General features: G+C 35.0%; 1 protein-coding gene across 37 annotated transcripts in view; it reads left to right on the forward strand.

The window, feature by feature from the left end:
• Positions 1–14,385, forward strand: part of PTPRD (protein tyrosine phosphatase receptor type D) — a 2,337,809-nt gene that overhangs the window by 2,135,969 nt on the left and 187,455 nt on the right. For 23 of the 37 annotated variants that reach the window (XM_050761934.1, XM_050761936.1, XM_050761930.1 and 20 more), the window contains 4 exons: positions 6,705–6,838; positions 9,658–9,802; positions 12,975–13,280; positions 14,169–14,362. In XM_050761934.1, the coding sequence (XP_050617891.1) occupies positions 6,705–6,838; positions 9,658–9,802; positions 12,975–13,280; positions 14,169–14,362 (779 nt within the window). The remainder of the gene's footprint in view (positions 1–6,704; positions 6,839–9,657; positions 9,803–12,974; positions 13,281–14,168; positions 14,363–14,385) is intronic. The other 14 variants (XM_050761960.1, XM_050761961.1, XM_050761962.1 and 11 more) reach the window with 2 other exon arrangements.

A 14,385-nucleotide genomic window follows, 5' to 3' on the forward strand; every position in this document is an offset into this window, starting at 1 on the left:
AGACCATATCTTTATTTTTTTATATTACCAGTAGACAGAATATGACATTGAATCATTACTCAGTGAAGGTAATATTATCAGAGGGGCAATTGAGTTACTGTGAGCTGGGGACTCCACTTTCAAAAGCTCTGATTTAATTTAGTGACAGAACTCAGAAAATCTAGATGAATGGGACATGGATATATTAGAATAGTTGTTCCCACTCTGTTTGACTAACTTTTTTACATGAAGATGTTTCCAAGAATCTTTCATAATAGTTTTACTTTTAATACCTGTTGATTGAGAAGATATCTAGTGATATAATGACTGCCTGCCAAGATCAATAAGCTAAAAAAAACCCTCCAAAATAGCACAATGATTTGATCTGTTCTATAGGCTTCATTAAAAAGGCCAGTGGATATTAGTGGACACCTGCCAAAAACAGTGATGTTTGTTCTGATGTAATTAATACTGAGCTGCTCCTTTTTCTTGTTACTGACTATAGAATTCTTAGGATTTATGCTAGGACAATAACCACTATGAAATACAAAATTTAAGGATATGATTATTTGCACTGCAATTTTTCTCCTCCAACTTTATGAAAATTTAGTGATCAGTAATATGTAGGCATTGAAGTACATTTTAATTACAAATACACAGATATGTACATTTTGATGTCTTCTGTGTCTGAAAGGTACTCATTTAGTTTTATTATCTTTAATTCTGTGACATTCACATTCCTATTTTTTTTTTGAAACTGGATTCCAAAAGAACAGTATTTAGGATCAAAGTGAGGTTAAGAGAGAAGTCTCACTTTTGATTTTATCTAATATGAGTCACACAGATGGATATAAGTGAAGGATTGATGTAAATTTGTATATTTCTGGTAAAACAGAAAATGAGAATATGATCTGTCTGTCTTATAGTGAGTTTTTCTCCTTGATTGTGAATATTAGTACAGTTGACTGTGTTGAGTAATCTTTAAATGGTTTTAAATATGAAAAGACTTTCATTGTGATGATTATTTTCTGAAATACGGGTCAGTCTTCCCAGTTCTCCATAGCCCTGACTTCTGGCATTACAAAGTCACTTGCAACTAGTTTACCTTGAAAATATGGGAAATATATGGCCATTGACAAGGGAAGTATTTATATTAAGCTAGAAAAATATTTTCATTATTAGAAAACACATTGAGGAAGGAAAAAAGAACATCCTGTAGTTTTCTTATAAAGGTAATTATACTAAAAGCACAGGGTAACTATATTTTATAGAAGTGCAAATAAAACTCTGATAAAAAAGTAAGTTAAATCTCAAACCTAATGCATTAAATGTTGCTTGATGTTCATGCTAATTAGAGGCATTATAAATCTTAAATCCTAATATGTGCCTTTTTTTCTGAACTTTCTTTAGAAAGCATGTCTGACCTTTAGTTCTATTCATTTAATAGATTCTTGAAAATCATCTGACTTATATGGATATATGCCTTCAAAAGATAAAGAATTCTATATATATATTTATCAAATACTAATGACTAGTATCAACTTTAAACATTTTAGGGATGTTAATGCTATTACAAATTCTGGGCATTGCAAAAGTGTTAAAATATAAGCTATGACATTTAGAGACAAAGTCTCTTAGGTTTCCAGAACTTTATAAATCATTTCATTAGTGTATGTCAACAGTCCTATACAAGCAAACTAGAAAAAGACTGCTTTCTAATAACCAAAGTTATGAGTCCAATTTAAATCCTTTTTCTGAATAGTTTTAGCAGTGATTAAAGGAGCACTGGATATAAATACAACTATAATAAAATTTAACTTTTTCTCATTTATATTTAATGACTGTTGAGAGTAAGATTTGTGCTGATGCTTGTGTATTAAGTACTTATTTTGTCAATGATATATTTGTGGCATTTACACATCAGACTCTTTGTTTTGAATTTTGTTTTGTTTTACTACCATTATAATTCTGGCTGTCGGTTTTATTGTTGTTATCATTTATCAACATGCTAGATACACACATTTTAAAACACGTACCTTATTAAAATACTAGATATTTTAGCAATCATGGGTTTTCTAGTATCTTTGGTCATATTTCATATTTATACTATAGCAAGATGAAACTGTTGTTTAGCAGTGTAATATGTGTCAACCTTTCTTTAGAGATAATCTCTAAATTTTATTCAAATATTAATTTCTTCTAAGATATCAGCGTTTCAGATAATGTGAAGGTTTCTCTTTTGTTAGTCTCTTTTTTATCCCTTTTCTTTGCGTTGCTTTCACATATTTATATAGAGTATAATTATAATAATGCTCAAGTACTTAATATGTATTAGTGGGATTATAATCTTATTTTAGGGACTTGATAGCTCACATTTCTATTTCCTTGTGAACATTAAATAAGTAATCAAGAGGAAGGACATACCTTTACACTATATAATGACTTCTTAAATATAATATTAAAGAAAAACTTTAGCTTAGTTTATTTCTTCTTTCCATGTCCTATTGTAAATTTGGTTTATGGTCAGTATCATCTCTCTCCTTTGAATATGAAGTAACTGCTTGAAGGTCTGGATATGTTGTTTTTATTTGCCCATCATTTTCCCAGAATCTCACATTTTCTTATAAAATTTATGTTAAGTTAATCAGCGAAGGAAATGTTACAACACAGAAAAGCTCTTGAATAAAATAAAAATAAAATAAGATATACATAGACAAAGGATTGGTAAGTGAAGGTAAAAAAAAGATACCAGTGAGAAAGTGTGGTGTGTAATGATTACAAGAGTGTAAAATATCTATGTGTAAGAAGGCGAGGCACAGTGGCTCACACCCATACTCTCAGTGCTTTGGGTGGCCGAGGTGGAAGGATTTCTTGAGCCCGGGGACTTCAGACAACCTGGGGCAGCATATTGAGACCTTGTCTGTACAAAAAAATTAAAAAATTAGCCGGGTATTATGGCACATGCCTGTAGTCTCAGCTACTCAGGGGGCTGAGGCAGAAGGAGCACATAAGACTTGGAGGTCAAAGCTGTAGTGAACCATGATTGTACCATTGCACTCCAGCCTGGGTGATACAGTAAGACCTTGTCTCAAAACTAACTAAATAAATCAATAAAATGTAGGTAAATATTTACATTTATACATTTGTATATATAAATACATATAAACATATATAGAGAGAAAACATTAATAGTAATGTGAAATGGGACCTCTGTAGACACAATATTTGGTATAAAAATTCAATTGACAGATAATGAAAGTACTCCCCTGTCTCAAGTGTTACAGAGAAAACAAATATGACAGTCTGTAGCCCCTAAAGTGTTTTCTTATATACATATATTATGCTTATTAGGACCAATATGTTGGGAATTTAAAAATACATTCATTTTATACCTTTTTTAAAAATTCCTTTGCATCCTCCGCTTCATGGTGGTGGGTTTAAATATGATGAAATGCCCTGAGGAAGTGATATCATCAGGTACACCCTCAATTCCCGAGGAAGTGTGGGTAGTAAACCCTTAAGCCATTGATGAGTCTGGAGCCTGAGATCATGGAAGGTTAGTTTAGAACCCTGACCCATATGCTGAATCTAGCCTGTAGACACATTTTTGCCCCATACAGTGCTTTTAAAATTCAATTAATTTTCAGTAATTAAGAATGGAAAGGTTTTACCTGGAAGGTTCACGATCAACTTCTGTGAAGAAAATCTGAGGCTGGGACAAGAGTGGGCCCACATTTCACAAGGCAGCAGCCTGCTGTCACTGAGCATGGCCTGCGCTTCCTCTTCAGGTGGGGGGCACGCGCCACTGGGCCCCAGGCCCCTTATGGCCTTCTCACTCTTCTAAATTACCTGACACCTCCAAGCATTTGTGTTTGCATCACATGTTTATTTTATACGTTATTTATTTATTTATTTATTTTAGAGACAGATTCTCACTCTGTCATCCAGGGTTGTTTGCAGTGGCTCAGTCATTGCTCACTGTAGCCTCACCCTCCCGGGCTCAAGTGATCCTCTAACTTTAGCCTCCCAAGCAGCTGGGACTACAGGCATGCTCCACCATGCCCAACTAATATTTTTAAGTTTTACTATTTTGTAGAGACAGGGTTTTGCTGTGTTGCCTAGACTGGTCTCGAACCCCTGACTTCAAGCCATCCTCCCAACTTGGCCTCCCAAAGTGCTGGGATTACAGATGTGAGTTACCATGCCTAAGCCTGTACCACGAGTTTAACATCTAATACATGAAGTTACCCTCCGAACCATTTCAAAAGGAGGATAAGGAAAGAACAGGAGAGAACCCCCTGTACATTAGATGAAGACACTTTGCATCAAGTTGTCTAGCCAGCTCTTAGCTTTGTGCAAGAATAAAAAGGACAGTGTACTCTCTGAGACGCTGATGTGTCTACTTAAGTCATTATTTAGAGGGAAGGGGCTCTTAATAGAAACAAACAGAATTACATGATCAGACGAAGCTTGTGTCACTAAACAAGAATGAAATATTGAGACCAACTGGGAATTTCCTCAAGACAAATTAAAAGCAAAAAGTAAACAGTTTAAGTAAGAAAAAGTTAATTAGGTTTCCAAGATGTTTTCAATCAATGTCAATTTATTATTAGCATTAGGCAGGGAAGAAATGCATAAGAGGCAATTATTATCCTGAGAGCAGCCCTTCAATGTTTTCTGTGTTTCTGATTCTTGACCATACTGTACTCCGGTTTGGTTTGAGTCAGGAGCTAACACAGACTTTCTTGTTTCCCAGGAAATTGGGAGAAAGAAAGAAGCAGATACAACTAGGAAAAAAAATCAGTGACTGCATACATAGGCATATGTGTGCATTTTTAGCCTGAGAAACCCTTTCATCATGTGAATATTAGATCCTATCATAATTTTCCCATCTATCTGATCACTCTTGTTTCCATTGTTGCCCCTGCCAGTGCTTTCGGTATTTCCCTTTTAGAAATAATGCATTTTCCATTTGCTTTGCAATTTGCCTATTTGTGTTTTGTTCCCCTCTGTCCCTCTGCTTCTTGCTTCTCGATGTTTTATATTCTTTTGCCTTTCAATCTAAATGATTGTGTTAGGTCACCCACTGGGCAGGTCCTGGGGAAAAAAATATGATACTCTGTTCAGAAAGTAAGTTCCCAGAGACATCAAATCAATGAGACTTTCAAGGCCTGTGATTTTTAAAAAGAGAGAGAGAAAAGATGATGAAGGCAACTAGAAATAGGAAGCACTGATTATTTGTGACCTTAAGCATCAGTCCAAACATGTATTCCTGTACACACACACACACACACACACACACACGCTGACTTACCAGAGCAATAAAATTATCATTAGGGATTCTACAGATCATTCTTGAAGACTGCTTTAACAGAGGGCATTTTTAAAAGCTATACTACAGAGACATAACTATAACAGAAAAGGAAAGCAATACATTTTCTCCAAAGTCTTCTTTTCAACTACAAATTATACTGTATTGTATGTGTTTTAAAATGTTTTTGCTGAAGTTGCCACTTTAGATGTTTTAAAGTACACTTTAGATGTTTTTTTAACTCCTCTGCTGTGGAGTATTATTGTTTTCTTTTTTTCTTTAAATATAAATGGAATTCTCATTTAAACTTGAGGGACTGTGAACATATGTTCAGCCACAGAGCAGTGAGACATGCCATAATATCAAGGGTAATGATCAAAATATTTTACAATTGGGAAAGCATGGACACTCACCAATCAGAGCAGACGGTGGCCAAGAACAATGTACTGTTAGATGTGCCAGTGACACCCTGACTCAGCCTTGTGTGTAAGGGATAGAGGGGAACTGATAGGCTCAGGTGTGGACTAGGACATTTAGGTTAGTAATTATTCTAGTATATTTGAGTAAGGTGTTTTAAACCGAATAGACTTTCCGTTCTTTATTACAGCTGATAAACAGCTCTTCCAGATTGTCTATCAAATAGATTACGTGGCTAACAGAATTATAGATGATCTCTTTAAGTTACCATATTTCTGATAAGTAGTATTCTATAAACGTCTTAATTTTAGTAGTAGTTCAGCTTTGTAGCACTAGGGGGGATATTTTGTTTGTATTAGGTGTAATGCATTAAATAATTTAACATAGTTTAGAGATTAGAAGTAATTATTTGTAAGTGATAGAGTTTTGTTTTGTTTTGTTTTTCCTTTTTTACACCTCTTTTTCAAAATATGGGCTGGTAAGACAAAATGCTAAGTGATTCTGTTTGCCTGTAGGTTTTGTTATTGGAGTAAAGGTAGGATCTTATAAGTTTAATTGGAAATAATTTTTAATGTTACATGTAGTGCTAGAGAGTAAGTTCCTACTCAGTTGTAAATAACAATACTTTTAGGTATTTAGCACTTATGCTTTTGGCAATATTGCAAGAGTTTTATTTAAATTATATTATTTATTACTAACAACCATATCATGAAGTAAAGAATTTTTTCCTTAAAATTAAATTCAGAGGCCAATAGACTTTATACTTGTTAGTTCTACTATATCTTGTGTAGACGTTCTACTACTCCGGAGCAGGATTTATAACATTGTACTTGCCCTGTGTACAAAGAGGTTAACTTGGACAATGTAAAGGAGCTTGTTTTCCACTAAGCTGGTACATATGTACAGATTTCGAAAGGTTTAAACAGGTACACTATGAAAGAACTTTGTGAATACTCCTGGTGATTGTGAATTCAATCCTTTGCCTCCCTGTTTTTAGTACCAGGGCAGCCACTAAACTTCAAAGCAGAACCTGAGTCTGAAACAAGTATTTTGCTCTCTTGGACACCTCCACGCTCAGATACCATTGCCAACTATGAGCTGGTCTACAAAGATGGGGAGCATGGAGAGGAGGTAAGACTATAGTGCTTCTCACCCTGGGAATTATTCCTTACGTTGGGTCACTTCTTTATTTTTGTGTATTTACCCACATTGTTGGTCAGATAGCTATTGAGGACCTTGATGGAAAAGATTTACTACTGAAAAGAGGAACTTTACCGCCCCCCTCCCCAATCCAAAACAACAGCAACAAAAACAGCAGAGTGGTTATTTGGAGGCTTTGGGGAAAAACAAAACAAAATAATTCTTGCTCCTATTGGAATGTGCTTCTGACAGAGCTCCAAGTTCCATAGATGTATCAGGTTATAGAAGAATAAATACTCAGTGAGACTTGAGGACTGTCTTTCTCTTCTGCATGAAAATATTTAAGTCACTGTGGGGACAGGTGACTACATTAGCTCTATATGTTAATGAAAGTCCTTGGCTAGATGAACTAGTCCTTGGCTAGATGAATCTTGCTATGAAGATTTCCCATAGCAAATGTTAATTTGTTTGCTATAAAGTATTTGGTATGAAGGTGAGTGTATATAACATTTGAGTATGCTGTGCAAATAAAATAACAGATTGTAGAAGGCATGGCAATTATTGATCGTCATTGAAGAGAAATGAAAACCAATATAACTAACTCATTAATAGCGCTGTTCTAAAGCATCTAATTTTTATAGTAGCACTGGAGCTAGCCTTTCTTATTAATCTGTTTCACATATAATAAAATGGAGGCATGGAAAAAAAGTTAAATAATTTGTTCAAAGTCTCACACTAGTGGATGGCAGAGCTGGGATTTGAGTCTAGGCAATCAAGTTCCAGAGTCTGTGTTGTTAATGGTTAGGGTCTACTGCTTCTCGAGTGCAGCTTGAATACATTATAGAAATCGATATTAAGATACATCTAACATTTTCAAAATGAGAATACATAATAGTAATAAATATGTTTCTTTTATTATTGTGAAGTCCAATGGGGAACATTAGGACAAAAGGGGTTAATGGCACTATATTTGGATATTGTAATAAATTAATATGTTCTTGTAAACTATTTTATTCCATCTGTTTCAATTGAGCAGAATCTCAAAAGAATAGGTTTTATTTATTTATTTTTTATTTATTTATTTTTTTTGAGACGGAGTCTCGCTGTGTCTCCCAGGCTGGAGTGCAGTGGTGTGATCTCGGCTCACTGCAAGCTCCGCCTCCCGGGTTCACGCCATTCTCCCGCCTCAGCCTCCCAAGTAGCTGAGACTACAGGCGCCCGCCACCACGCCTGGCTAGTTTTTTGTATTTTTAGTAGAGACGGGGTTTCACCATGTTAGCCAGGATAGTCTCGATCTCCTGACCTCGTGATCCACCCGCCTCGGCCTCCCAAAGTGCTGGGATTACAGGTTTGAGCCACCGCGCCCGGCCAAGAATAGGTTTTAAATGCAGTGCTTTTAGATTTAGCTAACAAAGCCAATATAAATTTAGATTTAGCTAACAAAGCCAATAAAAAATACACTTAAAAAGTTATATAGTTGAAATGCTGGTATGACTTAAAGTGTTCATGATAACAACTTGAGCAATTGGTGTTTTCTATAAGGCTTAAATCAGCTTTGAATTATTTTAAACCTTCATTACCACCACCAAACTAAAATACATGCATACATACACACATACATACAAAGAGTAAAGGAGAATTGTGATGCTTGAATGTTGGCTCAGCTACTATGCTCTACAATTGCTTATTGAGGGAATTCTGTTATTTCTTATTTGGTGGATCTGAAATTTCTGAAAACTTTTGTATTTGTAAGCCAGAATACCCTAGGGATGGTTTCTCTAGTTTTATATTTGAATTCTTCTTCTCCTTCTTTTTTTTTTTTTTTTTTTTTTTTTTTTTTGAGATGGAGTCTGGCTCTCTCGTCCAGGCTGGAGTGCAATTTGTGCTCACTGCAAGCTCCGTCTCCCGGGTTCATGCCATTCTCCTGCCTCAGCCTCCCCAGTAGCTGGGACTATAGGCGCCCGCCACCACTGGCTAATTTTTTGTTTTTTAGTAGAGACGGGATTTCACTGAGTTAGCCAGGATGGCATTTGATTAACGGTGGCATTTGATTAACAGCGGCGTTTGATTAACAAAATCGTATTTCAAAAGTCCACAAAAGTTTGTGAATTTATTTATTTATTTTTTTTTCTGGCTGTAGGTTTCTATATTCACAAAGAAAGGAAGGTTTTCAGTTATTTTAGATCAACCTAGGGTAGTAATGTGGTTTCCGATAAATTGTTCAACTTTCTTTAGTGACTAACATGATTTTTATCCCATCAAAACTAGGCAATTTCAAATTTCTTTTATATAGCAACCTCTTGTAAATTGTATACTGGTTACTGTTGCTACTTCTGGTCATATTTTCTTTGCCTCCAATTGAGATTTCAGAAGGTCATGGGAGATGAGTAGATATCTGTTCAATTAAAATTGCACATGTTGGGCAGATTCCACTACTAGGGGCAGGTGTCAGTTTCTGTTGTGATCTGTGTCACAGCAACATACATGCATTTAAGGGCAGAACATACTCATGGGTGTTGGACTCTCAGTCTTCCTCTTATCTGATGTGTCTGGCTAACTGTGTCAACATTAAAAATATCTCTGACTTCCCTTCTTCCAGTTACCTTTGTAGAAACTTGCCTTTTAAACTGATATTTTCATTATATAATTTCCTTAGTATAGCCCTGGATAATACTCACTATTGACTCCTTTGGTGATATTTTGGTGAGATTATAATCCTGATGATACAAATCTGATAGTCCAGACAGTGTGATTAAAAAGTATTTGCACGAATCTTACTGAAGATGACCACATTCTCTTATTGCTTCCAGCAACGAATTACCATTGAGCCAGGGACATCATATAGGCTGCAAGGACTGAAACCAAATAGCTTATACTATTTCCGTCTGGCTGCACGCTCCCCTCAAGGCCTGGGTGCTTCTACTGCAGAAATATCAGCTAGAACCATGCAGTCAAGTAGGTGTCTCTCTTTGCTTACTCTCTGCGTTTTTATTTTCTCTGGTAGATGTTGCTAGCTTTCACCTTCACCAACAGGCAAACCTGCTAATATGATTAATAGTTAGTAGTCTCTAGGTTAGTATGCATCACACTTCACAGATGAAAGTGTAACTGTGACTTATTTTGGTCTCACAATTGTTCCAAATAACAGATTCCACTTTCCCACATTGAAAGACTTTTAAAGAAGGTGGTAGACCTCCATGGGTGAAAAGTGGGTAAAAGGAGTTAGATCAAGCCCTGTTTAATGAACTATAAGGCTTTAAAGCAAAATTCACATTGAGAACCCTGCAAAATAATCATAGGAGGGCTTGGCAAATGAAAGAGACTGCAAAAGACAAAAAAAAAAACCCTTTATTTTTTTAAGCACACAGGCTTTAGCTTTGTAAACAAACAAGTCCTTATTTCATGTATTTGTTTCTACTAAGAAAAGCTCAGCTCTGATGACTTGTTTCTTATTAACTCTGTGTGTAGTACATGTGGAAATTTGGAACATTAACAGAAAATCTGTATCTGGACAAATTTAGAAACAATGGAATAATGGCAAACATATTTGCAATTCTAAATTGTATTTTGTTTCCTCCGGTTCAATTTCTTTTTGGAACTGTTACCCTTAAGCATAGCTGTGTTTATCACAATGGGGGTTAATTGTGCCCAGGGCAGATTGTTTTGCATAAAGTATTATACAGGAGATTATTTTTGATGGAAAGTTTGGTGGCTTATAATACTATTAATTGCTTTTTATTAGTAAGTGTCTACAATTCATTGATAAAAATACTATTTACCTTGAATTGAAGAGTTGTGTTGAGTTATTTTTGATTTCTTTGTATGACATTTTGTCTTTGCTTTTTGACATAGTGAATTATACAATAGATATCTATAATAGAAATACATTGAATTTTGTCAAGAAGATGCTCTGTTGACCTCATATTTAGACCTATCAGCAAACCTGATATTTATGTTTTAAAAGATTAATTTCCTTCCATATAAATGAGCAAGTTTTCCACCATTTCATTTTCTACAGAAACTTGAAAACTTTCAGGGTTTTTTGATAATAAAATGTATGTTTTTCCCTCTTAAAGCATGATTATTCACATGAAAATGATTAGGATCCTGTTTAATCTGTTAGTGATTATTGTTTATTCCCGTAAAATTTTCTTTCATTTAAAGGCATAAGCATGTAAATTAATGCATTCTCTGTATGTCTGCTTTGAATTCCAGGCAGGCTAATAAATAGTATTGTGGAAGATAATTTCTTAAAACCAAGCATTTAGTTAAGAGAAATGTTACATGCTTCAATACTGTATTTCACATGGTTTACAAACCTCACTTTTTAACATATGTACATACAAATTGAATAGACTTTTTATAAGCACATCAAACACTTATCTATTCCTTATTTTATTAAAGTAAAATTTTCAAATGGTGTTTAATATATTCTCACAAAATAGGAGGTCTGAAGATAGCCCTAGTGAAAACCAAATCAGCTTTTTAAAAAGAATTACAAATGAGTCCTTGCTGTTACATGAACAACTCAATTTATTATGAATAATGATAATGCATATAAAATAGATTTATAATTTGAGGCATAAGAACCCCTAGTCAGAATCAATAAAAATGAGATTCTAGTGGTTTTGCAAATCTTATTCCAAATTTACAAGGCTGTCCTATGAGGATTCCTTTTTTGTCAATACGGAGAGCTTTTATTTTGATTGACTATGATAATGAACACAAGGCACGTAAATTAAGAAAGACTGATAATCCCCTGAACAATTGGATACACCTGGCACTCCAAAATATTAAGATTTACAAAGTCTAGGGAAATCCCCAAACTACGCATTCAAATATAAAACATAGGATTGCTTTATTCACTGTACCATATACATTACTTTAAAAATATATGTGTGTGTATATGGATTTGTATTATCTTTGCCCACTTGTTTGTTCTTCTTTAGGAACATACGTTATTAAGTTTTAAATAATAGTAGTAATTGTGCTGTCTTTTATTGGTTTTTAATTTTTTAAAATCATAATATTTGGTTAATTTGATGGAAAATAATTGCTCAGAAAGTGACTAGTTTAATTTAGAATGGGCAGTAAGAAAGTATATCTTTTAACTCTAATATAAACCCTATGTTGTATGAATATGTACAAAATGAAAGAAATTTTGCACGTAAGTTATATCTTTTCCAGTTGATACTTGGGTTTGAAAAAAACAGTTCTTTTTAATGACTGTGTTATTGACATTTTGTAAGGGATAAATGATTATTATTGATTTTACCAAATTTTGCTGGTGGGGTCTAATTCTTCACTAGCAATGGTGTCTCAAGAAGAGTTATAATTAAAAAGCTGAAAGCTGACGTAGGGTAAGTACAAGTTACAGTCAGAATCAACAAGCCTGACATTACCCTCGGGTAGGTAAACCTTGGACTCTGCATTTTCATCCTTTATTGATTCTGCATGCTCACTGTATATGGGCTACGATCAATGTTAAGTTAACATTTTTTTATTATTATTAAAACTGGTCAGGCAAACTCAGTTTTCCAGATAGAGTGAACCCTCTTAGGTTTGTTGTTGACTTACTTATTTTTAATTGGAACTGGTAGAAGGGCATTAGCAGTTACTGTAACTTTTCATACTTAAGCCTTTCGCAAATGAGTACTCTATGTAAACCATCCTCATTCTAGAATATAGAAGGGAAAGCTTGGAAACAACATCTGTGAAGCACCGTCAGACCCTCAAGTAAATGCTAGCACTATTTGCAACTTTTTTGAAGCTGGGTAGTCAGTATAGTAGGGGTGGGAGATACTGAGGGATTGGTTTAGAAGAAGAATTTATATCGCAGGTAGGTAATTTTATTTGAGGCTCCATTATCTTGAGGTCTCATTTTCACATATTCCCCCCACCCCATTATTTAACAATTATTTTTGGTCATTAATTCATTTTTTTGGTTTATTCATATTACTAAGCCAAGGTACATTTGTCATTAGAATTTAAGTTTCATAGCCTTATTTTTGTTTTGTCCTTATTGTTCGTTTATTTATTTTTGCCTTTTCTTTTGTTTTATCATTTTCTTTTTCAACCACTCCTGTCCTTTCACTTAAATCCTCCTTTAACTCACTACCAAAATAAGAGCCGTCAGCTCCTCCTCAAGACATTAGTTGCACCAGCCCAAGTTCCACTAGTATTTTGGTAAGTTGGCAACCTCCACCAGTGGAAAAACAGAATGGCATTATCACTGAATACTCCATCAAGTATACTGCAGTGGATGGGGAAGATGACAAGCCTCACGAGATTTTGGGAATTCCTTCGGACACTACCAAATACCTTTTGGAACAACTGGAAAAATGGACTGAATACCGGATCACTGTGACGGCCCATACAGATGTCGGCCCTGGCCCTGAGAGCTTGTCCGTGTTGATTCGAACCGATGAAGATGGTATGTTGCCTCCGCTACGTCAGTTTGCACCCTTCTGACACAGTCTTGGTCTGCTGTCTTTCAATAGGCTAACAGTAATCTTTTTTCTCTGCTCATCTTTTTACCCAGGATTGCGGTTGCTTTAGTATTTTTGCCAAAGACTTGTCTTTGCTGCGGCCTGGCCTTTTTTTTTCTTTCTTTCTTTCTTTTTTTAAATCTCAATGCAGTAATTTGCTTCTCTTTAAAAGGACTGTTGGCTCCTATGGTCTTGCAATCCAGCCCGTCTCTGTACCTCCATCTAAAGTCTTCTGTGTTTTTCTTGGCTTTTTGTAGTCACTTCTTTTACATTTTGAAGTTAACTTTTCAAAACTACCTTCTTTTTGTTGCCTTTTTGTCTTACATATTTCAGAAACATTGATGCTCAACATTCAATTTTTGGCATCTTTTGTATGGAATACCTTTGATATGAGAAAAAAGAGAAGATAATCCATATAATCAAGAATCTTTTTATTCTGCTGTTTAAAAAGAAACCTTTAAAAAACACACAACAATCAACAGCCAGTTTTTGTTATTATTTCAATGCTATACCTCTTTGTGCTTTAATGCTTTGAACCTCAAAGCATCTTCCTTGGCTTTTGTACATTTTTTACATGTTTTTCTATTTCTCTGATACTCTTTTTTTCTTCCATTTTTTTTTGCATTGGTCATGTTTTTTGATCTTTTCTTAAAAGGTAGAGCAGATTGGTTAAGCATTTTCATTGGTTGAAAATGTTCGTATTCTTCAAAGGAAACATAGTGGGTTTACCCATTTTTTGAAAAAGAGAAACCTAAGTAAAGAAAATGCAGAAAATGCTCTGATTGGGTGGGACAAGTGCCTATAATTTCTTTTATCCAATGATGTTGTTCCAGTTCCTAGTGGTCCTCCTCGCAAAGTCGAGGTGGAGGCTGTCAACTCAACATCTGTTAAAGTCTCATGGCGCTCACCTGTGCCCAATAAACAGCATGGCCAGATAAGAGGATACCAGGTACATTATGTGAGGATGGAAAATGGTGAGCCCAAGGGCCAGCCCATGCTGAAAGATGTCATGCTGGCTGATGCACAGGTAAGCCTCTGAAATTATGTACC

The sequence above is a fragment of the Macaca thibetana genome, chromosome 15 (genome assembly GCF_024542745.1).
Source record: "Macaca thibetana thibetana isolate TM-01 chromosome 15, ASM2454274v1, whole genome shotgun sequence".
NCBI classification, from domain to species: Eukaryota; Metazoa; Chordata; class Mammalia; order Primates; family Cercopithecidae; genus Macaca; species Macaca thibetana.